Source organism: Peromyscus californicus, unplaced genomic scaffold (assembly GCF_007827085.1).
Source record: "Peromyscus californicus insignis strain IS unplaced genomic scaffold, ASM782708v3 Scaffold_3__1_contigs__length_106647218, whole genome shotgun sequence".
Taxonomy (NCBI): Eukaryota; Metazoa; Chordata; class Mammalia; order Rodentia; family Cricetidae; genus Peromyscus; species Peromyscus californicus.
In genome coordinates, this window is record NW_026294551.1 from 86336489 (window position 1) to 86359827 (window position 23339).

Sequence of the window (23339 nt, forward strand, 5' to 3'; positions counted from 1 at the left end):
GTGTGTTTGTGTGTGTGTGTGTGTGTGTGTGTGTGTGTGTGTGTGTGTGTGTGTGTGTGTGTGTCAGTGTCTTTGGATGTTTCCCTCTATCTCTGCTAGGCTAGCTGCCCTGCGAGTTTCTGGGGATTCTCTTCTCACCGCCTCCCATCTCACCGTAGAAGGGCTATGACGTAGCTGGGCACTATCGTGTCTGCCTCTACATGCGTTCTGGGAATCCAGATCTAGAGCCTTATGCTTACACAGCAAGCGCTTCACCCACTGAGCCACCTCCCTGGCCCAGTAACCGTGTTTGATTGACACACTATAATTGTGCACATTTATGGGATACAATGTGATGTTTCAGTACACTGTGTGATGTTCAAATCCAGATAGTTAGCATACCTACCACCTGAAACAGCCCTTCTCTGTGATGAAGCATTCAAGAGACCATCCTGTAGTGGGAGATGTACTCAGTTGTTGACTATAATTGCTCTACTGTGCAGCAGAACCCCAGAGCTTGGTCTTCCTTTGTAACTGTCTGTGCCCGATGGCCAAATTCTCTCTATCTCCCACCTGTACAGCCTCTTGTAACCATTATTGTACCTTCTACTCCTACAAGAATAGCTGGGTTTGTTTCTTGTTTGTTTTGGAGAACCTAGGCCTTTACATTTTACCAGGAAATGGGATAAAAACTTGTCACAGCCAGAATCAGCCTTGAGTACATTGTCCCTTCCATTGAAATTATCAGATAATTCCAGTGACTATCCATACCTTATCTAGTCAGCTTTTCTAGCCTCGACCCTCCTTGCTCTCTAAGCAAATTATATTGATGCATATCGACAAATACAAATTAAAGCACAGTGTTTGTTTGTGACTCATAACACGGGGTGTTCTATGCAGCCCCACCTGTAACCTCAGGTTTGTGGTTTGCAGTCACTGTGGACATGGGGACTTGGGCTGCAAACCCCACCTCCCAGGTGCAGAGTTCCTGAGCCTGGAATCTGCAGGTGCTGATGGCTGTTTCTTCTTCCTCTCTTCCAGGCCCACCGAACCACCACAGCCAGTCAACTCTGAGGCCCCCTTTGCCACCCCCTCATAACCACACGTTGTCCCATCACCACTCCTCTGCCAACTCCCTCAACAGAAATTCACTGACCAATCGGCGGAGCCAAATCCACGCGCCAGCTCCAGCACCCAATGACCTGGCTACCACACCAGAGTCCGTTCAGCTTCAGGACAGCTGGGTGCTAAACAGTAACGTGCCACTGGAGACTCGGTAAGTACCTGTCCCCTACTCTAAGTCACCTGAATCACGTGGCTCTGGGTGGCAGCTCTGAGTTCTGGTTGGAGAGACATTGCCAGTATAAGGAGACAAGTTTAACGCCTCCTTATCCCTTGGTAATTTGACCCTGGACAGTAGGTTGATCAGTATTTCTTTGTTCACATGTGTCTCCTTTTAATGCTTGTTTACTTTCTTAGACAGCTCTTGTGTACCCAACTAATAGAATTAGCATAACATATTTTTACTCAAAGGCTCATGGGAAACGTGCTTATAAGGGTATATTGACTGAATGCTGCTGATAAATTATGCATTTGGCCTTTCTTGAAGAAATAAATGAAGACTCATTTGAAATTAAGTGTTTGGGGAGACCTTGAAAACAATCCCCGATTCCAGACTGACAGAAGTCTAATTTTAATTTATATTTCATCCAACCTGCCGGCCCACTTTACTCCCTCCTGTACACTCTAACAGCTTGATGGCTCTGAGGCAAACAGGGATGTAGGGAAAAAAACAAACAGCAAAACGGTTGGGCGGGAAGAATCTGGAAATCATTCCCAGGGGTAGCCCTGTTTGAGTTTTCTGTGCTTTGGTCCTTTCTCCACTTTGACTTCTGGTCCTCTAAGGACTGTGCATTCCTCGGTAGGCTTACGGACAATCCTGGAGACACGGTGTGGTAGACAAGACAATTGACAGGAAAGGCCATGAGTAGACTGGTCTGCTACTGCAGAGCCCAGGGGTTCCATCCCCACACACCTCCTTGGTTTGTGTCTTCCAGTTGCTTGCTTATCTGAAGGAGCCTCGGAGGCACCCATTTGTATGGGCCCTTCAGAAAGGTCTCCAGTCGATTTGAAACTTTAGTAACTTAGGTTTGAGGAAGAGAAACAATCAGCAGCATTTCTGGTAATGGCCAGTGGATTTTCCGCACACAACTGGAAGCAATTTAGAAAGCTGTGACATTCAGAGGTGTTGCTCATCTATGATGTCTTTAAAGTTTAAAAAGTAAGATCTTGAGCTTCAGTAGATGGTACACCCTTGCTACTGTACTCACACTAAATTTTAATTTCATTTTCTGACAATTAACGCATTGTTTTCATCTATGCCTTCAACCCTAATCTCTAAAGCATAAAAGTTGTCAAGGCAGTAAAAATTATATCTATTATACAGAATAGATGATGATTAACATCTCTACTAATGCAATAATCCTAATAGCCATGGCAGAAGCTACTGGTTACCAAGCTAGATGAGATTTTGTTTTTCCTCCTTGCGTTTACAAACCACTCTAGAGTTTGTTATCAGCCTCTTTTAATGTTAGTAGATGATTATATATGAAAAACAGTTTCTGGGTAGAAAGAAATAAAAGAGAAAAGGGGGAGGTGTGTGACTGCCTGGTTGCCATTGGTATTAAGCTTCTGTTGTGCACTTCATGGTTACACTAATGTATATTTTCTATGTGCATTAATACATTCAAGCATTATCTCAGTGGAGTCAGAAAGTGATCCAACAAGGTCTAAAAGGATGATTACTATTTCTTCTTCAAAGATGCAGAGTCTAGATGTAAAGGAACACTTCCGCAATAGATCTGTGATTTCACAAAGACAATAAATTATGAGGGAACCTGCATAGAGCCCTCATGATCCCCACACAGTACGGGAGGGAGATGTCTGTCTGGGTGAACAGCCATAAACCTGTTTCTTTTGCACTAGATTGTCCAATTTACAGGGCCAGATCCATCAGTCTGTTACTTAAAAGTAGTCTCCCCTTGGTCATAAGAACATATAGAAAGGCATATATGTGGTACACAGATATACCTGCGTGTAAAACAGCCATACACATAAAATAATAAAATAAAAATATTTAAAAGGATGCATATAAATATGTCCCCTAGCTATTGATGAAATCGGTTGGTTTCCCCAGGAGACTTGTTGTCAAGAACCAATTATAAGAAAATGTCCCCTTGCTGAGCACATGGTCGAAAGCACCCACAAAACCTGTGGGTCACTCGCCACTGTCTTAAGGTAAACTCTCTCAGCACCTGCTCCCTAGAGTGCTTCTGCAGAGCACTTGCACAAGTAGCATTTCTCCAAGGGCTTGGAGTCTCCAGTGATGTGCTTGGAAAAGGCAAACTCGGCACACAGACAGGACCTCCAAAACCTTGAAGTCCATCTGAGAGAAAAGACTAGGGAGAGCAGCGCCTGGATGTTCTTTGCTCAGTCTGTTCAAGACGCAAGGATTGGAGACTGAGAATGTCGGGCCTGGGGAGACTGCTGGAAATCAAGCCAAAGTCAGCCTTCACAGATCTGAGCACCAAGAACTTGAAAGTACAGTGGACTTGCACATGACAACTTTAGCATTAATCCACAGCTCTTCGGGAACCTATGATGTTCTGGCAGGGGAGTGTAGCTCAGTGATTGAAGACTAACCTTATACATTCAGGGCTCTGAGTTCAATCCTTAGCACTGAAACAAATAAGCAAGGGCTGGGAGATGGCTCTGTTGGTCCAGTGCTACTGCACAAGCCTGGGGGCCTGAGTTTGAATCCCCCATATTCATGAAAAAAGCCAGGCACAGTAGCATATATCTACAACCGCAGCACTAGGGGTGGGTTATGGGAGGAGGCGGGAAGACCTTGAAACTCATTGACCAGCCAGCCTAGTTGACAATGAATCCCAGATCTCAAAAGCCAAGGTGGAGATCAGTTAAGGAAAATACCCAACATCAACATCTGGCTTCCACTCACAACTGCATGCACACACACACACACACACACACACACACACACACACACACACACACACATACACACACAACAAATAAAATTAAGCAAATAACATGAATCGGTGTAGCATATAATTTCAACATAACTACGGTTTCTCCAGCCCAACCTTAAAAAAGGAAACAGAAGGGAAAGGAAATTTTAAAAAGAAATAGACCTATTACTCTTTTTAAAACAATGTTAATTTTCTCTCTTGTTATCAGATAGGTTCTGATTCCAAAGAACAATGTTAGATACCAAGTGAGTCATGAATAAATTGTGCACACTCCTCTCTAAGGTCTCACACAACCCAAAGGAGGGGTTAGACAAAAAAATAGGAAGTACACTACACATAGGAATGGGAAGTATGAAAGTCACAGTGATTGTCACAAAAATTTCACAGCTTAAAAGCCACTGGGTCTGCATTTTGAGAGATAAGTAAGGGTCTACTGTCGGGGGGCCATTCCCCACCCCCACATTTCCCCAGAGTACTCTTGAGTAGGAGCAGCAGGACATATTAGTCAGAAGGATAGAGAGGAGAGAAACAGATAGAAAATACAGAATAGCCTCGAGAGGGACTGGACCCTAATCCATCAGGCCCTGACTGTCTCTGCTCTAGGGTATTTAAAGGAATGCCAAGGGGTGGAGCAAAAGACCTCCCCCCAGCACAGCTGAGTGCAGAGCGTCTCAGACACCTGTAACTCAGGTCCGTGGTCCAATCATCCTCTTTATGCAGACCTGCTGGGTAAAGCCTCAAGGAAACCTAAAAATGGGCTCCAACAGTCTACCAAGTAGAAAAAGAGAGAAAATCCAAGTCCAGTTGTGTATTATTTGTTCCCATGACCACCATTTTTTATATTGTCATTAATGACTGTAAACAAAACAAACTCAATCAATCAAATGCTAAAGCAGTGGGATTTAGGAAGCATCATTTTCTTATCCATGGGGGTATGATGGCAGGTGTGGGAGTTCTTTAAAGGGATGTGATGCCACACAAGGATCACCACGCCTCTTTAATACTAAATAAGACTCAGTTAATCGTGTCCTAACCATTAAAGGTAAGATGTTCTGGAGGCTCATTGTGACGTAGTCACTAATTGAGAACATGGAATGGAAATTTACCAACAGCTTCATGACTTCCCCCACATTCGTTCCAATTTCTGGGAGTGATGAATAAGCTCCATACTTTGGAGGTAATGAACAGGCATCCTGCCATCCCCAGAGATGCTCAGCCAAATCCCAGTGTTTCTTTTAAACCAGTGGGGACAGGTCCTTGCCTCTCAGCATTGTATGCTGATGTCCCTACCAGGCTTAAAGAGGTCTGGAAAGTCTTCTTTGAACCATATGATATTTTTTTAGTTTGTCTTACAACATATAGAATTGGAAGTGCTAATTATGGAGCCATAGAAATATAAGACATAGAAAACAGAACCAGGGCTAGGGAGATGGGTCAGTCAATAAAGGGTTTGCTATGCAAGCCTAAAGGCCTGAGTTCATGTAAGAGGCAAGCCTGGCAACATGTGCTTGTAATTCTGGCACTGAAGAAACAGAGAGACAGACAGATAGATCCCTGGAACTCAATGACCAACTGGTCTACCCATATTCATGAACTCTTGGTTCAGTGAAGGACTCTATCTCAAAAAATAAGGTAGAGAGTGATTGAGGAAGATACCCAACATCAACTATTAGATCACACACACACACACACACACACACACACACACACACACACACACACACACACACAGCAACAAAAGTAAGGAAAGCTGTCGAGCTGAGTCACTGAGCACATAGAAATCATGTGAAGAGAGCTCTACATAAATGTTAATTCCATTAGAGGACAGCATGTACATTTCCACTATTGAAGGCAGTTTATATATGAGCTATAATAGGCATGCATTCTACCAAGTGGAGCATACCCCCAGTGCCATAAGCCATTATATAGCCCACAAAATCTAAGCACATAACAGAGGGAGGGCCTCAGTGCAAGCAGCCTGTCCAATAAATCACCACCTTCCATCTTCCTCCAGTATAGAATCAAGTCCCCACATGCTTCCTGCCTGCCATCTCCGATCACCTGTCTATTCCTTCTCTGCAGAGAGGGCCAAGGTCAAGAATCTTCCTACTCGGCAGCTTCTTGGGAAGTGTCAGAAGTCAGCTTCTCTTGTCTAAAACAGTAGCAGTATCTCAGTGACAGAATCCAACTTCCCCTCTGTGTTTTGCTGAGACAGGCTTCTCCAAATCTGTCTGCGTAGCAGGTGACCGAGGAGAATCCCTAAGCAGGGCAAAGCTTCCCAGATTCAGAAACTCTGGAAACCCTGATTTTAATCATCCACATCATCAAGTTATAAACAAGTTTGCAAATTGCTTTTCAAGATGTCCATCCATTATTCATTCTAGAAATGTCTATGAGAATGCCTACTATGTGTCAGCCACTGAGAGCTCACATACACACACACACACACACACACACACACACACACACAACAATCCTTGCCCTTACAGAAATGCTAGACAGGATAGATCAGAGCACCAACAAATGAATAAACAAATGTCTCTCCCATAGTGAAAGTGGCAAGTAGGTGCCATGAGAGGTACAGAGAAGTCAGACCCATGGCAAATGGGTATCAGCAAGGCTTAAAGAGAGTTCTAGGGCTAGGGAGATTGGCTTAGTGGTTAAAAGCATTACCTGTGCAAGCCATACAACCTGATCCCCAGAACCCACCAACAAGCCAGACATAGTCACAAGCATCTGCAATCCCAGCATACCTATGGGAAAATGGGAGGTGGAGACAAGATAATCTCCAGATGCTCATGAGCCAGCTAACCCATTTCACACAGTGGTGAAAGAAACTGAGTCCCAAAACAAGGTAGAGAGATGAGGCTATCTTGAAGGTTATCTTCTGCCCGCCCCCCACACACACACAGGAGAGGGGGAGATGCGGAGACAGGAAGAGAGAAGGAAAAAGAGACAGCGAGGAGAGGAAAGGAGTTGGCAGAGAGCACTACAGTGCCAGGGAAAGAAAACAGGCTAGAAAACTAGGCAAGGACATGCTGAACAGGGCTTTGGACTATGACAAAGACTTGGGATGTTCACCCTAAGCAAAATGAAAAGCCACTGGGGCAATTTAAGTAAGAGAATAAAATCAAAAGATGTGGTCCTGGACTTTACAGGTTCAGTTGGGAGGAAACAGCCATTGTTAAGGGGAAAGCCAGTCAGTGGCTTTGCTTAATGCCTCATCCCCACCTCCCACCCCCACCCCACCCTAGCCCCACCCCCACCCTCCAGTGAATGCTGTAAGTGGGAGGAGGATTCCCCGGTGGAATCAGTGATGGTCACTTGCTCATGGGCACAACTGAGGGCTAGGAGTCAGTGTTCTGACGTAGGAGCTCTGTGCATGATGACTATCATTCCCCACATAAGGAAGACATTTTGTAGCAGAATGCAGAAGTTCATGAAATCAACAGGCTTGTGTACAGATATTAAGACTACTGGTCAACCGCTTGGAACTTTCAATAACAGAAAATCATCCATTTACAAATACCACCTAGGCTGGTGTATTCATAGCTCACGGTAACTATTCTTTTTCCACTCTTTTAAAAAAAAAAACTGTGAAAATTATGTTAAATTTATTCTACTCTATCATATAAAGGTCTTGAATAACAACTTTTCTTGTTCAGATATTTTTTGCTTTCCACTTAGCTTTCCACATACGCCATTTAATCCCTTAAGCTGTTCCTAAGTGATATGTTACTATTCCTATTTGAAATTAGGGGAGCTTTGGAAGGAGCAGTGCAGGAAGGTCACAAGCCTGAGGCCATTCTGGGTTACATAGAGATACTGTTGGATTGAATGAATGGATGATAATTGAATTAATGAGATCTGAAACACAGGATATTAAGTTATCCACCACCCAACAGCAAATGGCAAAGCTGGGATTTGAACTTATATGTACCTGACTCCAAATGCCACGTTCTTAACCACCATGATTTTTAGAACTAGATAAGGTGGGGGAATACTTATCCTGATAGAAAAGAGGAAATTAATTTACCTTATCCATGAAGATGATGAAATTGATGCATTATGAGTAACATCATATCTTTGGGTATTATTGGATATAGACTGAGTGGTTGTCAAAGTCATAAGCTGGGTGTAATGTAAGGTGCCCTTTGTAGCACCTCGGGGTATTAGGTTTCTCTACCTCCCAGAAGAGCTGATAAGCAACACATTCTGTGGCCTCATAGCTCTTACCAATAGTAGAGTTCCCGTCCCCATTGCAGCTGCAAGCCCAGCCTCCTCTGGTACCCAGGCCCAAGACTACTTTGAATTCCTACTTTACTTTTATCTGGTGCCTTCTACTTGTGACTCCGGGCACTAAGGTAAGTCACTAATCCCCTTTGTCCTTTGGAACTTAAGGGTCTGTCTCTCCTTTTCGAGGCCTCATAACGGCTGCCAGTGGCTTGATGCTATTGCGTCTCTTCTAATAAAACTCTCCGGGAGGGTCATTTGTCTTGGCTCCCTTTCTACCAAACTACCTAAAAGAGCTTTATGATTTTGTCAACACCAGGAATTACTGGCAACCTGGCATGGTGAACTTGAACCTCCCTGCATGGTGGTGGCAGCAACATCGGCTACAGGAAAGCCCAGTTCCAAGGATGGCTGTATGCTCTGTGTGGTAGCTCCACAATTTTTAATGTTTTTAATTCCACTTGGGTAGGAAGCAGCCACGGGGATATAGGTACCATGACTGTTCACTTGGTCAGCCTGGGAGCATCACTGTTATCCTTTTAGCAGGAAGCCAGGGCAAGGGCTCTGATGGAGAGCTGCATACACTGAGCTTGATAAGCAGCATTCAAGGAGTCTAACTCTAGGACCAGAAATATCACATACTTTTCTTGTCTTCAGGACAAAGGCATCCTGGCCTAATTTGGGTGTTCTGTTAGTTGTGCAGATTTAGGAACTGGGATGCAAGCCTTTTTCGTAAATAAGGTTTTCACAGAGAAGCAGAAAGACTGTTGAAGCATCCCTACCATGCTGAGTCCAAAGACTATTCCAAACTCATTTTCAGATGGATTTTTCTACCAAAGGATTCATTTTCTGACAGCGTCACTGACAAGCTTGATCTTGAGAATATTAAACCAAGGTAACCTGTTTGCTTTTTTTCCTCCTTTTTTCCCCCTAATGTTTTCAAGTAAGGTTTAAAAGTAGAACTCATTCCGAGCGAAGCAAATGCATTGGAGCGCTTTTCAAATCAATAGGCGGCTTGATTCTCCATATTGCTAAACATTACGCCCCTCTAAATTCTCATCAGAGGCAACATGGAAATTAATGAGACCTTTAGGTTAGCCTTTCAAGCTCGGCCTTATTTTATAGCTTTACCTTGCCTTTTTGACATCATGATCCCGCCTGGCCACCAGCAGCATTTCACGTCGCAGTGCACTTTAATTTTGCTGTTTTGTTAGTCTTCCTTGGAAACTGGCAGCTTATTAATCTCAATAACAGAGCTGCTCAATAGGCAAGCTTACCAGTGAGAAGCTAGGCTATGTCTTCTTGTTCTCCCCACCTTCCTCAAATGGAGGCAAGGGGGCTGCTTCCTGGAGAAGAGGGTAAGAGGGGTGGGTAGAGAGAAAGCCAGTGTGGTGGGGGGAGCATCTCATGCCCCACATCTCTTTCTGACAATAGGCAGGAAAATAAAGAGCACGCCATCTAATCCACTGCTCTGCAATTTATGGCTTGTGGTGTTAAACACACTCAGACCCATTAATAAGAAAATAAATAAGGTGCCATGGCATGCGTGCAAATTACAAGGTGCATTAAGGAAGGCGCAAGCATTACATCTCACTCAAGACCCCTCTAGTCTACTTTTGGCATGGTTTGCAAACTTTGAAGGCAGAGGTATCCAAGGAGAAGCTGTCATTTTAAAATTTAGCCCCCTTCTGTAAAATTTAGAAAGTGCTAAGTTGATTAACGCTTTGAAGACTTGAACTCCTTGCTTGCGTGAACTCCTTGCCAGGGCGAAGCCTAAGGGTACAAAGAACTTTTTCTAAAAATCTGTCCCTCTACAGCTCATGCCTTGGGGACCCAATTAAGGATGGAGGCCACCTCGTGGTCATGCCATGGAAGAGCAAGACTCTGCCCCGAGTCTGTGTAAATACTGAAGACTCTTGGGTTAAGTTCACAGTTGAAATAAACCTAAATATTTCCATCTCTTTCTCTGAGCTCTTTCACCCACTCAGCTAATATCAACTGTCACTCCCTTGGGGCATTTCCTGACATCTTCCCCTGGGGTGTTTTATGTGGCTCAGATAGAGAAAGAGTAGCGGAACCGCAAGTCTTTTTTTCTAATTCTGACTCCTTGAAGTCACAGGAGGATGTGTGGTTCTCCCAGGCAGGGGAAATGGGCTCTGCAACTTTTTTGAGGGTTCCTTTGATTTATTAGCCTTAGCTCCACTTGCCTCTGGAAGTTGGACTCTTGTGTCCTTAGGATCGTAATCCATCACCAGGTACTGGCCCATCACGCCCGACTGGAGCTGTGGACTCTCTAGCATAGTATGAGTGTATTTAGGAAACTCTCCTCAGGTAGCTTCATTGCCTCCAAGCCCACTGATCAGTTTGGAGTTCTTCTCACAGTCCTGTTTGTGAATTATCAAAGTGCTAAACATAAAGGTTTACCCTTGAACTTGTTAGGTAGTTTTAATCACTCAGAGGAGCATTCCTAGCTCATAGTAACTAATTAAGGGACAGCAAACACCCTCCCCAGGTTTCTGTCATCAATATTTTAATCATGCATGCATAAATATAATTTATTAAATTACTTGGGTGACTATCAGAAATCCTACCAAGTTCTTGTGTGACTTTTTCATTTCCCATCAGCCTAGCTGCCCCTTACTGTTCCTGGGTACACACAGTGAGGGCATGGGAGACTCATTTAAGCATTGGATAGGACTTTAAGGAAAGCTGTTCTGCCTCTAGCCCCGCCCTCTCCAACTCAGTAAAATAGAAGGAGAAGCATAAAGTCTCTCGAGAATGAGTGCTATGTGTTCTGGGCACTATGGTCCTCAGATTAAGAGATCTTCCTTCTTGGTGTGTCCCACAGCACGATGCTGAAGGCACCAAGTTCAGCCTTCCAGCTTCTACACCACAGTCCTCATGAGAAGAATAATGAACCTGCTGAAATGCTTTCTGCTTCCAAAACCACTGGATGATTTGGGGGCTCTTTTTTTGGACAGACTCCTGTCTGAAATGTCTCATTTGTGCTGAGCATTGGCTTAGGTGCTTTCCATCATTTGCCTGAGACAAAGCTCTGCGGGGCAGATGTCCTTGTCTCCTGTCAGCGTATCAGGCAAATGAAATGTGAGGTGCAAGGTCTAGGAAAAAGAGACAAGGTCCTTGGCAGACTTGGGCTCAAGTACTTACACTTGGATATTAGATGTCTGCCTTAGCCTGGCTCGTCTGTGTTTCTGAACTTAGTGCTTAGAGAACCCCACTTGCTGGCATCATTACAGGGCCTGTGAGCTATATAGTTATAGTTTAGAAACCTCATTGAAGAAAGGCTCTTCTTCCTAGACATTTGTTTTGTTTGTTTCTCTATGACAGGGTCTCATTCTGTAGGCGAAACTGGCCTGGAACTTGGTTTCCAGGGTGCTGCAATTACAACACGGCTCACTACTCCTACCACTGGCTATTCCTAATTTTCAAGTACACTTTCTTGACAGAAGCCCATGGAACCCAGCTGGGATCACAACTAGCACTACTGACCTATCTATCCACCAGGCTTAGAGAATAGACCTCGGTGATTGGCTAGGCAGACTCACATGCCCACACAGGGCTTGATTTGGAAACGATAGCTAGCACATGTAGTCAAATGTCACACCAATAAGAGAATGTAAAAGAGAAAGTGACAGACAAAAACTTCAGATCAACCCAAATCAAACTCAGCACTACCAAGCAATCTTCTCTTATAGCCTGAGTATAATTATTTTCTCCTCTGGGTAAAGAGTATAGTGGCCAGGGTAGGAGGTGGAGGAATTTCAGGGCACTGAGTTGTCTCGCTTGCCTGGGCACGGAAGGAGGTTTGCAACTGAGTCCAATGAAAGAGAAAGAATAAGTTCCACTGACTGACTCCCTCCCGCCCACTTCGGATTCATCACCCTCTCTGGTTCACTTCTCAAACGTCCCATGACTTTACCTTTGAGTTCACTGTGGCTACTTAATGCGTTTTAACTTTTATTAGTCTCCTGATGTCTCTTCTAAGCTATCATCGTCTTTCCTGCAAAAGTGCTTGGATTCCACATTTTCTAATTAAAACATGCTCACTTCTTGTCTTCCTAACCAGTGCTCTTTATGAGGGCTCATGATGAGAAAGTTAACTCAAAACATCTTGATGCACTTCCCACCTCCTGAAAATGGCAGAAGAAGTGGTTTTTACCTATGGGAAGTTGCATTACTTTGAAGAATTTTTGGTTTTGCTTTTTAATAAAACCATAAATGGAAACCATTTAACTCCATGCTTCACGCTCATGATATTCTTGGTAATGTGTTTGATCTTGCTTGTGAAAATCTTGAGTAGGATGTTTTGCAGAGAGCAGTCAGCTCCCTAATGGATCATAATAGATGCAACATCAAAATAGTTCTATGTTTAATTAGATAAAAACTCTCATCATAAAATGCAATGTGGCCTAATGTTACCAGTGGTGTTCCTTAGTGCTTACCTCCCTGTAAATTAATTCAGAATAACTAGAAATGGGAAGGCTAAGTGTAGTAGGGAGAAGATAGCAAGCACACTTAAACTACTCAAGAATTTCAAGGTAATGGTTTGTGTGGCAGTGACATGGGTGGGCAAAACGAAACGGGAGGGAGGTCCCACTCAGTATGTGCCTGAGTTACTTGGATCTCTCAATCGTCTTCATTGCTCCCTTTGCATTTAGAAATATAAAAACAATACCAAGATGGGGTCTTCCGCATGGACATCTTCAAAATTAAATGTTGTTCCATTCGGGAGAAAGGGTGAAGTTCTTCGTGGAGCTAAAGCCAACAGACTATTTCAAACCAAAGGGGGAACAGAGACAGAGATTGGAACAGAAGTGAGAATGGGTGTAGGACTGGAGATGGGGATGAAGATGGCGAAGAGGATGGAGATAAATATGGGGATGAAGATGGAGAAAAGGACAGGAATGGAGATGGGGATGAAGACGGAGAAGAGGATGGGAATGGAGATGAGATGATGGAGAAGAGGATGGGAATGGAGGTGGAATAAAATTTTGGAAGAACATGAAGACAGAAATGAGAACTGGGATAAGTATGGGAATGGGAATAGAGATGAGAATTAACAAAACAAGGGTGGAGATGAAGATTTGGATGTAGATAAGATAGGGGTAGGGATGGGGATAAAAACCCCTCACTATTTCCTACATTATGGTGGACTTAGGTTCCTATTTATCACACAGATTGTTTTTTATCTCTACTTTCTTTGCAAGAGAAAGGTCAAGAATTTAAAGCAAAAAAGGAAAGCATGGTCACAACAAATTTTCAGTTGCTTTATTACAAAATGTAGATATTCTTTTAGTAAAAAATATTCAATTATTGGAAAGATAGGAAGTGCATAGAAGTAATCTCTGCTTCTCAATTTCTATTTCCAAGAAAATACCACTTGAAGGCTTATTACTTCAAGCTTCCAAAGATGTTTATGAATGTCTAAGCATATATTTTAATAGAAATGGAACCATATACATTCCACTTAGTAAGTTTCATTTTAACTTAATGAGATATTGTAGAAATCTTTTCAGGTAATTTCATGTAGACCTACTCCATCCCCTTTTTTAAGGTCTCTGTAATGTCCCATAATGCCATAATTTATTTAACCAATGTCTTCTTGACAGACACTTAGATTGCTTTCAGCTTTGTGCTATTACAAACATAACTGCAATGAAGAGTCTTGTGTATGTACCTTTCTTTGCATACTTATATGATTATGTTCAAAAGTTAAATTCCAGGAACTGAAATTGCTAGATCAAAGGGTACGTATAATATGCATTCTGAAGTTCGGTAGACTGTGCCAAATATGCCCATCTCAATTCAGGTGTTATGATCTCTCTCTCTCTAATGACCTATTTCTCTGATAGGCTGAAAAATAAGAATCCCCAAATTTATAGAGTTAAGATATAGGGAGGAGAGAGGGTTGATTTTTTGTTGTTTTTTTTTTTTCTGAAAGAATATACCTCCCATCTCTATGTTTTTGTTTTAGGTTTTTAGTGGGGCAAATTGAACCCAGGGCCTCTACTTGCTAGGCAAGCTCTCTCTCATGCCCAGCCCATGACACCCCTCCTTACATTCCACACAAAGCACTTGAAGAGGCACCATTGAGGCGAAGTCTGACTTGGGGTCTTCCCTTAGGGCTAAGCCTTTAGTAGCAAGCAGCTGTGCTGCAGTGCGGCTCCTGTGCATCCACACGTACCTTTGCTGCCTCCTGTTTTCTCATTTATAATTCAACCGTGTTTTCAATTTGCCCCCTCTCCTCATCTGCAGGGCCCCTCTCTACCTGAGGGGGCTACTGTGAGAATATCTCAGAGAGCTGACTTAGTCTAGTTTCTGCAACCCTGAGAGAAATTCCCGGTACAGCAGTGTGACTGTTGAAGCCATTGCAGGAGAGCACATGATCAAGGTCTTGACAATCCAGTAAAAAAGATGGCCTCTTATGTGGGATAGGAATGTGTGGACTGGGGCCAAACTTACATAGCTATTTTGTCTGAAACTCTGATTTTATGCTAAGTACTTTTTTTTTTAATTTCCCACCTATCATTGGTAATCTCATTGTCAGAGATGTACATAAGACTTTGGCTTACTTCCGCCAACATTTTGGAGGTCCTGTGAGTGACCAAACATATTAAGGTACACTGGGAGTCAGACGAAAAGCACATGCCTTCTCTCACTGTGAATTACAGTGTCTGGCTTTCACTTTGATTGGAGAGTGCGAGTCTCCCCACCTAAAAGTCATCTCTGGCCAGAAAAGACAGCATTTGGGTAGGATGGAGCAAGTCTTTGGAGACGGTGCTATAGAGACTTCAAGGCCACATCTGAGGCTCAGACACACTCTGTAGGGCAAGGAGCCTGGCGTGTGGCAGTCAGATTCACTGGGAGGAGAAAGTTCGCTTGACACCTAGAAGGGAAGGAAGTAGTAGAAATATTGCAACTAACCGGGAATCCCATATTTGATAGAGGCAGATAGGAGGAAGGAGCAGAAAAGGGAGAAAAAAATAAAGACTATAGCAAGGACAAATAAAAAGAAAGCAATGTTTGAAGTAGGCAGTGCGTGGGATTCCTGAGTAATTATCTCTGTAACAGCAATGGTTAACAATTATTTTGAGGGCCTATTCAATGTCAAGCACATGCTAAGCCCCATTTAATCCCCTCAATATCTCTAAATATTTGCATTGGAGCAAACTAAGATATAACAATACCAAAGGCTGCACAGGTTATAGGCAGGTTCTGAACACCATATATTACCAACAGTTACCCATGAGCCACCGCCCTACTCAGCCTCCCTGAGTCAACAGGTGCCATCCAAGCCTGCTGCGGACCTGAACTCGCTCCCTGCTTCTTCACCTTGCTGCCGTAAAATGACATTGCTTCTCACATAACCGCTTCACCCTCTTGTCTAGCAAAACCTAAGAGTTAGAAAGAACCCCAGTTCAAGTACAGATCTCTGTGGTGCCAGGAGAGACAGCTTCCCTCCCACCAGGCTTGCCTTTAAGTTTTACTTAATTCCGCCACTTGCAAAGAAAATGCCTGCAGGCAGGCACCTGCCTCTTCGTCTAACATCCCCTCCCCCTTCCTGTCAGGTGGCTTTCAATTCACCATGCCTCAGCATGTCCACCCGCATCTTCGTCAAGATTTCCAAGATGGCACTGACAAGCGTTTGGGGTACTTGAGGCAAACATGCATGACAATTTTCCCTGACACTTGAATTTTTAAGAAGCCTCGCCCCGGAGTCTAGGAAACCTAGCACTAAAGAAGCCAGTTATCTTTCAAAGAAACCATGTTTCCACAGCGTCTTCATTGATACTTGTCTCACGTGGCAGGAGTGCTACAGAATCCACCTGAAAGTGTATTAAGCACCATGGCCGTGTTTACGTGTTGATGCTAAATGATGGTTGCCTTATTTAATGGCACTTTTTTTTTCCTTGACAACTGAAATGTATGGATCTGTTCGGTGCATTGTCAGTGAGTGTGTGGCTGGCCTATAAACACGGTTACATGGCACACTTCTACACAGCACTAATTTCTGAGTGTCTAACAGATAGATGTAGGCAGGCAGATGTGTCACAGGGGTTGCTGTAAAACTTAATTAATATCCCTGAAGAGCTCTTATATCATTTCATGAAGAGTGCTACTTAAGAAGAAAATATTATACCTATGGATGCTGCACATATAAAAAAATGTGGGTAAATATGCTGATGGGTTTTCTTATAGTTCCTTGTGCCTCGAAGGATCGGATGTAAATTCTAATGGAAAAATAAATTGCATTAAAGATAACCATTTTTATGTTAGAGTTTAAAAAAATAAAAAGTAACATCGTCCTAACTGGAATGTTAGAACACTGTACACTTAGGCATGGAGAAGCAAATCTTCAATTCATAAAAAGGAGTAGCAACTTTTCCTTTTTCTTTCCTTTTCTTTCACTTCTGCCAGACCCAGATCTAGGATTCATTGATAGCCTTTAAAATTGCTGAGAGCTGGGGGCTAGTGAAATCGTTCAGTCTGGAAAGGACTTGCCCCACAAGCACGAGGACCTGAGCTTGATCCCCAACACCCACATACAAAGCTATGGTGTCATTCACTTACCACCCCAATGCTAGGGAGTCAGAAAGAGGTGGATCCCTGGGGCTCCCTGGCCAGCCATGCTAGACTAATCCAGGAGCCACAGGTCCCAGTGAGAGACCTTATCTTATAAAAACAAGATGGATGACTCCTGAGGGTCGACACCTGAAGTTGACCTCTGGATATCACATACTAGTGCACACAGATGTACATGTGTATGAGCATACACATGTGAGTACACATACACACACACACACACACACACACACACACACACACACACACACACACATTGTTGTCCTAGTCCATTATTAATGCTGTAACAGAATAGTTGAAATTTGCTAACTTATAATGGATGGAAACGTGTTGGCTTATGGTTCTGGAGGCTGGGAATTCAAGAATGAGGGGGCCAGCATTTGGCAAGGAGCTTCTTTGCTACATGATCCCATGCCTGTAGTACAGAAAGGAGAGAGAGAGAGAGAGAGAGAGAGAGAGAGAGAGAGAGAGAGAGAAAATGCAGCTCAGGACTCACTGGCTTTGAGCAATCCACTGCCAAGATAAGAAACAAGTTTTGCAATGATTGATCTGTCCATGGAGTTGGAGTCCTTCACATCCCACTCATCTCTTAAGGGACTCCCAATTAATACTCTAATAGTGCCAATAAGTTCAGAATCAGTTGGAAGAGGGGCAAGCATTTAAACCATGGCAGCAGCTAAACAATAATTCAGATAAATCAATTCTGCTTCTTTTTTTTTCAGCCCTTCCTTTTTCCCTCCCACCCTTCTTCTATCCCCCAGCAAACAGGTCTTGAGTACCAACAAAAAAATCTAGAAAACAATCATTCTTGATTTGTTATGATTTGTTTTGGGGGGGGGCTTTTTGTTTTGCTCCTGTCAACGTGTTTTTCTACTTCTTCCTGATTCCAGTGTATGTTTTTGGAAGGAGGAAAGTCCACTATAGTTTTAATTCTCAAATAAAGAATAGCATATAGTAAGTTTTAAATTAGAAAAAAAAAAGGTACATGGTCAAGCCAGGCATGGTGGCACACTCCTTTAGTGCCAGCGCTCTATAGACGGAGGAAGTTCTGGGCTATACAGGGCTAAGCAGTGAGACTGTAGCTCATGGGGAAAAAAATTACTCATGTGATCAAATAATCAGACTAATAATTATTATAGAGTACTGGGAAACTTTGATTATTTAAGTAGTAAAAACTTGTGAAGATTAATCGTATTTTCCTAAATTCTGTACAGACCCAGGCAGGCCCTGTGCATGCTACCTCAGTCTCTTTGAGTTCATTGAGCTTTACTCAGGCTGATTTAGACAGCCTTGTTTCCTTGTTTCCTCTGGCTCTTACACTCTTCCACCTCCTTTACTACAGGGTTCCCTGGGCCCAGAGGGGAGGGATTTGATGGAGACATCCCTTTTAGGACTTAGTGTTTTAAGGTCTCTCACTCTCTGCATATTTTCAGGCTGTGGGCTATAAATATGTCCAGACTTTTCCAAGAAGGAGCTAGGAAAAAAAAAGAAAAAAGTCTACTTCCAATCATGCTCAGAGTAGTAAAATTTGAGGTCTCTACACAGTGTGTAACTTGAAGGTTATAACACAATATACCAGTGCATCTGAGTGACTGAAGATGGCACATAGGTCCAGGTGTACACAGGTGTTAACATCTGGAGGACTGTCAACATGATCCCCTTCAGTATCATGCTGAATGAAGCTCTTCTTCCTTAACCAAATCCTTTAAGTACCAAAAAGAAGAAAATATAAAGAAAGGTGTGCGGGAGCAGGACTCCTTTGTTATAGGGCGGAGGAAAACAAGAGAAACTTCAAGGAGCCTCTCTGTGGCGTAGGGGGACTTTCCAGAGTTGAAAGCCGCTCTGATTCTATCCTTTTGAAAGTGATTTAGATGAGAAAATGCACCATGAGATCTTCATGTTCGCAGAGATACCAAACCTGTGAAGATAAACTGCTCTACAGGTGAGCAGGGACGTGAGAGATAAGGAGCAAATACATTACCAGAAATTCTTACAGACTTCTGGGAAGATTATCTGGGAGTCCCCAGTTACAAACGAGAAGCTGGACCGGAGATTAGGATACAGGGATGTGTGAAAACGTACAATCGTTGCATCGCTGTGGAACAAAGGCAGAGCAGAGCTGTAAAACGCACACTGTCACTAAGTGGGATCTTAGAAATTAATTTTTAGAAATGAATGCATTATCCCACTATTCTCCAACCCATTGGGTGTCCGCAGTAGAAACGGTCAGCACACTCACGCCTGGTGTACCTCAGCAATGGCACGGAAGCTGAAAGTAACCATTTCAAAAAGAAAAGGAAAAACAATGAATGAGGAGGCTGGAGTGGGAGCTGTCGATAAAGGGCCTGCTTTGCAAACAAGAGGCCCTGAGTTCGATCCCCAGGACCAGGTCAACAAAACAAAACAGCAACAATAACAAAAACCAGATTTGATGGCATAGTGCTTAGAACCTCAACAGGTTCCAGTCCTGTGAGGGACCCTGCAATTAACAGTTTCCCTAGGAGAGTGAGACTCATTCGCCATCGCATCAAATGACAGTGTGTGACATGTGCTCCTGCTCGGTGATTATCACTTGACTTGACTTCTTACCTGTGGCCTTCATATCAGATTTATAGTTGTAATGGAAATGGACACAACGTGGGGCGTGAAGGAACCAACTTCGGGACTCCAAGTTTAGATCCATGTTCTTTTACAGCCCTTCCTATGGCTCTGGAATTCCATCTTATCATCGCCTTCCAGAAGCGTCTGAAGCTAGGGAGATAGGATGCTTTTCCTAATGTCATGCCACAGCCAGTGGAGCTTGGAGTCGAGCTGTGCCCGGCTCTAAAACAACTAACTCTGTCATAATTTGTGTTGTCCTTCTCCAGACATACCAACGATGAACTGCAAGAGATATTAGAAAGCAAGAGAGAGAGAGAGAGAGTGGCCTTGATAAGTTGACTGAAGAAATGAGGCAAATTTGTAAGGCAGGTATAATAACAGGATAGCGGGATATGATGAAAGGGTTCACTCCAGGGATCTGACCGGATGCAGTGGTGATGGGAGAGGTCATCCTGTTCGGGAACTGTGTCTAAAGGGTTATGTTCTTCCTTCATCCACCCTGGCGACTGGGGAGCACTCACATAGGTCTGTCTGAAATGGCTGTTCAGGAACTGTATCTGAAGGGTTATGTTCCTCCTTCATCCACCCTGGCGACTGGGGAGCACTCACATAGGTCTGTCTGAAATGGCTGTCTCTGTATGCCCATTGTTTGGTGAATTCAAGGTCAAGTTTGAAGTCAAAGTCACAAGCCTTTGTTTTGTCAATGAATGTGTGTATATTTCTACCAGTGTGTGTGTGCATGTGTGTGTGCATGTGTGTGTGTGTGTTTGTGTGTGTGTGTGTGTGTGTGTGTGTGTGTGTGTGTGTGTGTGTGTGTGTGTTTCAGGACTCGCACCAATTAAGTTGGAGGGAAAAAAAGGTCACCAAATTATTTCACAACACCAGAGCTGGGAAAAAGAAGACTCTTTATTTCGTCTGAAAGACTCAGAAATGGTTTTGCTCACAAAACGCCAGTTTTCTCTAGCGACCTCAAGAGACCTTACCTGTCACACTGGATACCAGATCATTCCATGAAGGAGAAAAAAAGTTTTACAATGAAAAATGCTACGTTATATCACAGTGTGACACAATTTAAATATCAAGAGTCGAGGCTTCTATTTAGAAAACGGAAGGCAATAAATTGAGCTGCTAATTATTCCAGCTGTGAGTACTTTTGGTGCAGCTGCAAATTTTGGAGATAGCAAAACAGAGGATTTTCCCATTGTTCATGAAACAAGTGACACCCTGTATAAGCTGAAAGGCCCAGAGATGGGAGACCTTGAAAACCTATTTCTCATTGAATCAGCATCTAATCTGAGGGGACTGTGACCAGGAACGGACTTTCAATTACACTAATTGGATTATTGGTTTCTTGTTGGTTTTGTTTTTGTTTTTTAAGTCAAGAACTAGCCATTTAAATTATTTCCAAATTTTCACTTTAAAAGCCATAGTTTACTTTTCAACCCAAATATAAATTCTCAAATGGAAAAGACAAGCACTTCAGCCATCTTCCCAGATTGCTTTGCTTCCTCAGAAAATTATTTGGAGGGGCGGACAACACATTGTAGTAATGGGAATTCATCCTTTCGACAAATAATTTAAATGATCCCGGGTCACGAATATATGACAAAGAACACAGAACACATAGTTCCTGTCCTCAGGACACTGAATAGTCACGTGCTTGACCATTCACAGACAGGCAGTCTACTGCTAAGCATGCTGTGTGAATAAACTCTCCCAACGTTTAAGATCTCCTCTCAAGTTCATGAAGTAAATAATGTCATGGTCAAGCTTCCAGAGAGATTAACTAATTCACCCAAGGTCATATGGTGATAAACATGGTGCCTGGCTTCAAACCCGGCCTGTCTGCAAAACCAGCAAGATGACAACTGTCTCCTTGGTATAATCCTATTGCTTTCTAAAATAACACAGTCAGTAGGATTAATAAAGAATATTTAGATGTACAAAGAAGGCTGACCAAATATTTACCAGCCTGTCACTCATGAGTTCACAACTTTGCTTTCTGCTTTTAATGTAGAAACTTGATTTCTTGATCATGTGTACGTTTCATGAGAGTGCCTAAAAGATCACCTGATGTTGCTATCCATCTGACAGCTGTGCACAACAGCATCCCACAGCATCTTTTTCAGTATCCCTGTCTTTTCCTATCGCAACCTGCGTATTCTCTTTTTCTCTTCTCTTGTTCGTCACACCTCATGCCTCTCGCCTCTGTCTCTCAGGAACCTAGACATCAAATTTCTCCCGGACCACCACCATCGCTCCCCTGTTGGAGACCATAATAATGGTGCCAGGAAGGATCGTGGTTATTTAACCTCTCTCCAGCTAAATGTTTTATTATAACTCCTGAAAACCTAATTACAGTAACTTTACATGCTACAGTACACTTTATGGCCTGTCTCTTTATTAAACCTACTCCTTTAAAGACAATAAACCCAATGCTTCAAAGGCCATGGCAGGCTAGATGAGACTGAGGAAACCTTGTGTCCCACTGCACATCTGACCTCCCTCACTGAGCCGCACACCCCGATTCCTGCTGCTTTTCTGCCTTTCTCCTTTTTCTGGCTTTTTGTCAGATTCCAGGCACCTTCTGGACAATATCAAAACTATCTCAGGGATTAATGGGCTGTGTATCAATATTTTCATCTACTGCTCTGAATATCCAGGGTTTATTTACTTGGGGAGGAGGGTATCAATTTTCTCAAGAGAATGACACTTGACAGCTGTCCTGCCTGAGAAGCAGAGCTGCTTTGGGGCGTGTGGCATAGCACGGAGCCCCTTCACAACCTTTGCCGTGGTTCTAGAAGAATGTTTGCTGCAGCCGGCTCCCTGTGCAATGGAGAATAACACATCCTTGCTAGTCGCCGTAAGCTGTCATGCTGCAGTGTGATACGGTAGCAGGAGACAGAGTGAGAGAGGAAGGGAGAGGAGCAGGGAGAGGAAGAAAGCTTGACCTTTGGAGTCGCTGCAGCAGGATTATTTGTGTCGAACATCTCAGTTTCCAGGCCCTGCTGGGATTTCCCCCTGGGAATAAAGCTAAACCAACAGGAAATCAGGAACCCACCTCTAAGGACCCCACTGGTTTGTTGCCTGCTGGAAAATGGTACTTGGTGTTAAAGGATTTTATGTATTTATTTGTTTCTTGCTTCGGTCGAGTTGGAGGTTAATGACAAAGTTTGCTTGTGATTGATCAGAGTGGTGGGGGAAAGACTGTAAAGAAATCCCTTGTTGGAGCCTCAAATCAGCAGCCTCTAGTTCTGGAAGCTTCCAGATTAGTCAAGCACTCTGTGTATCAGAGAAGCGGGGAAAAAAAAATCACAGCTTTCTAAACTGGCGGATGCTTCTTGCATGGATGCTACATCTAGGTTTTTTCATTTGTTAGACTTCCTTTTGAAATCTCTCATGGTTGTTTAATCAGAAAAAAAAAATGTGTGCACCCTTAATTTCCTAAGCCAATTTGAAGCAGAAGCCTGTTCTTCTCAGATTCTTCCTCAAGTCCATGTCTTTGCTGTCATGTAACGTGCACGGAAGGATGGCTATTAGGTATGCTTTCTCCATTCTTATTAAATGGTTTTGTTTTCACTTGAAGAAAAGTGATGACATTTACCCACAAGACAGGTAGTTTAGAGTGAAGCAATGATAACTGTCCTCTTAGGCAATCACTGAGACCTGGGATCCAGAGCGGAGCACACAGACTGAGGGACTAGTTCCCTCCTGGCCTTCCTGATGCATCCTGAGCCCCCCAACTATGTCCTACAGACTGAGTGCTCGAATCCAAGCCCTGGTCCCCACATTGCTACGGAGGGAAAGAAGCACGCAGGCTCCACTTTGATTCTTTTGTGAAACATCGAAGAGTGGTTTTCCGCCGTCCCTTGA

At 43.3% G+C, this 23339-nt stretch overlaps 1 protein-coding gene across 20 annotated transcripts in view; it reads left to right on the top strand.

The window, feature by feature from the left end:
- Nucleotides 1–23339, top strand: part of Tenm2 (teneurin transmembrane protein 2) — a 1246916-nt gene that overhangs the window by 951710 nt on the left and 271867 nt on the right. For all 20 annotated transcript variants that reach the window (XM_052758549.1, XM_052758552.1, XM_052758554.1 and 17 more), the window contains one exon: nucleotides 1021–1255. In XM_052758549.1, coding sequence (XP_052614509.1) covers nucleotides 1021–1255 — 235 coding nt within the window. The remainder of the gene's footprint in view (nucleotides 1–1020; nucleotides 1256–23339) is intronic.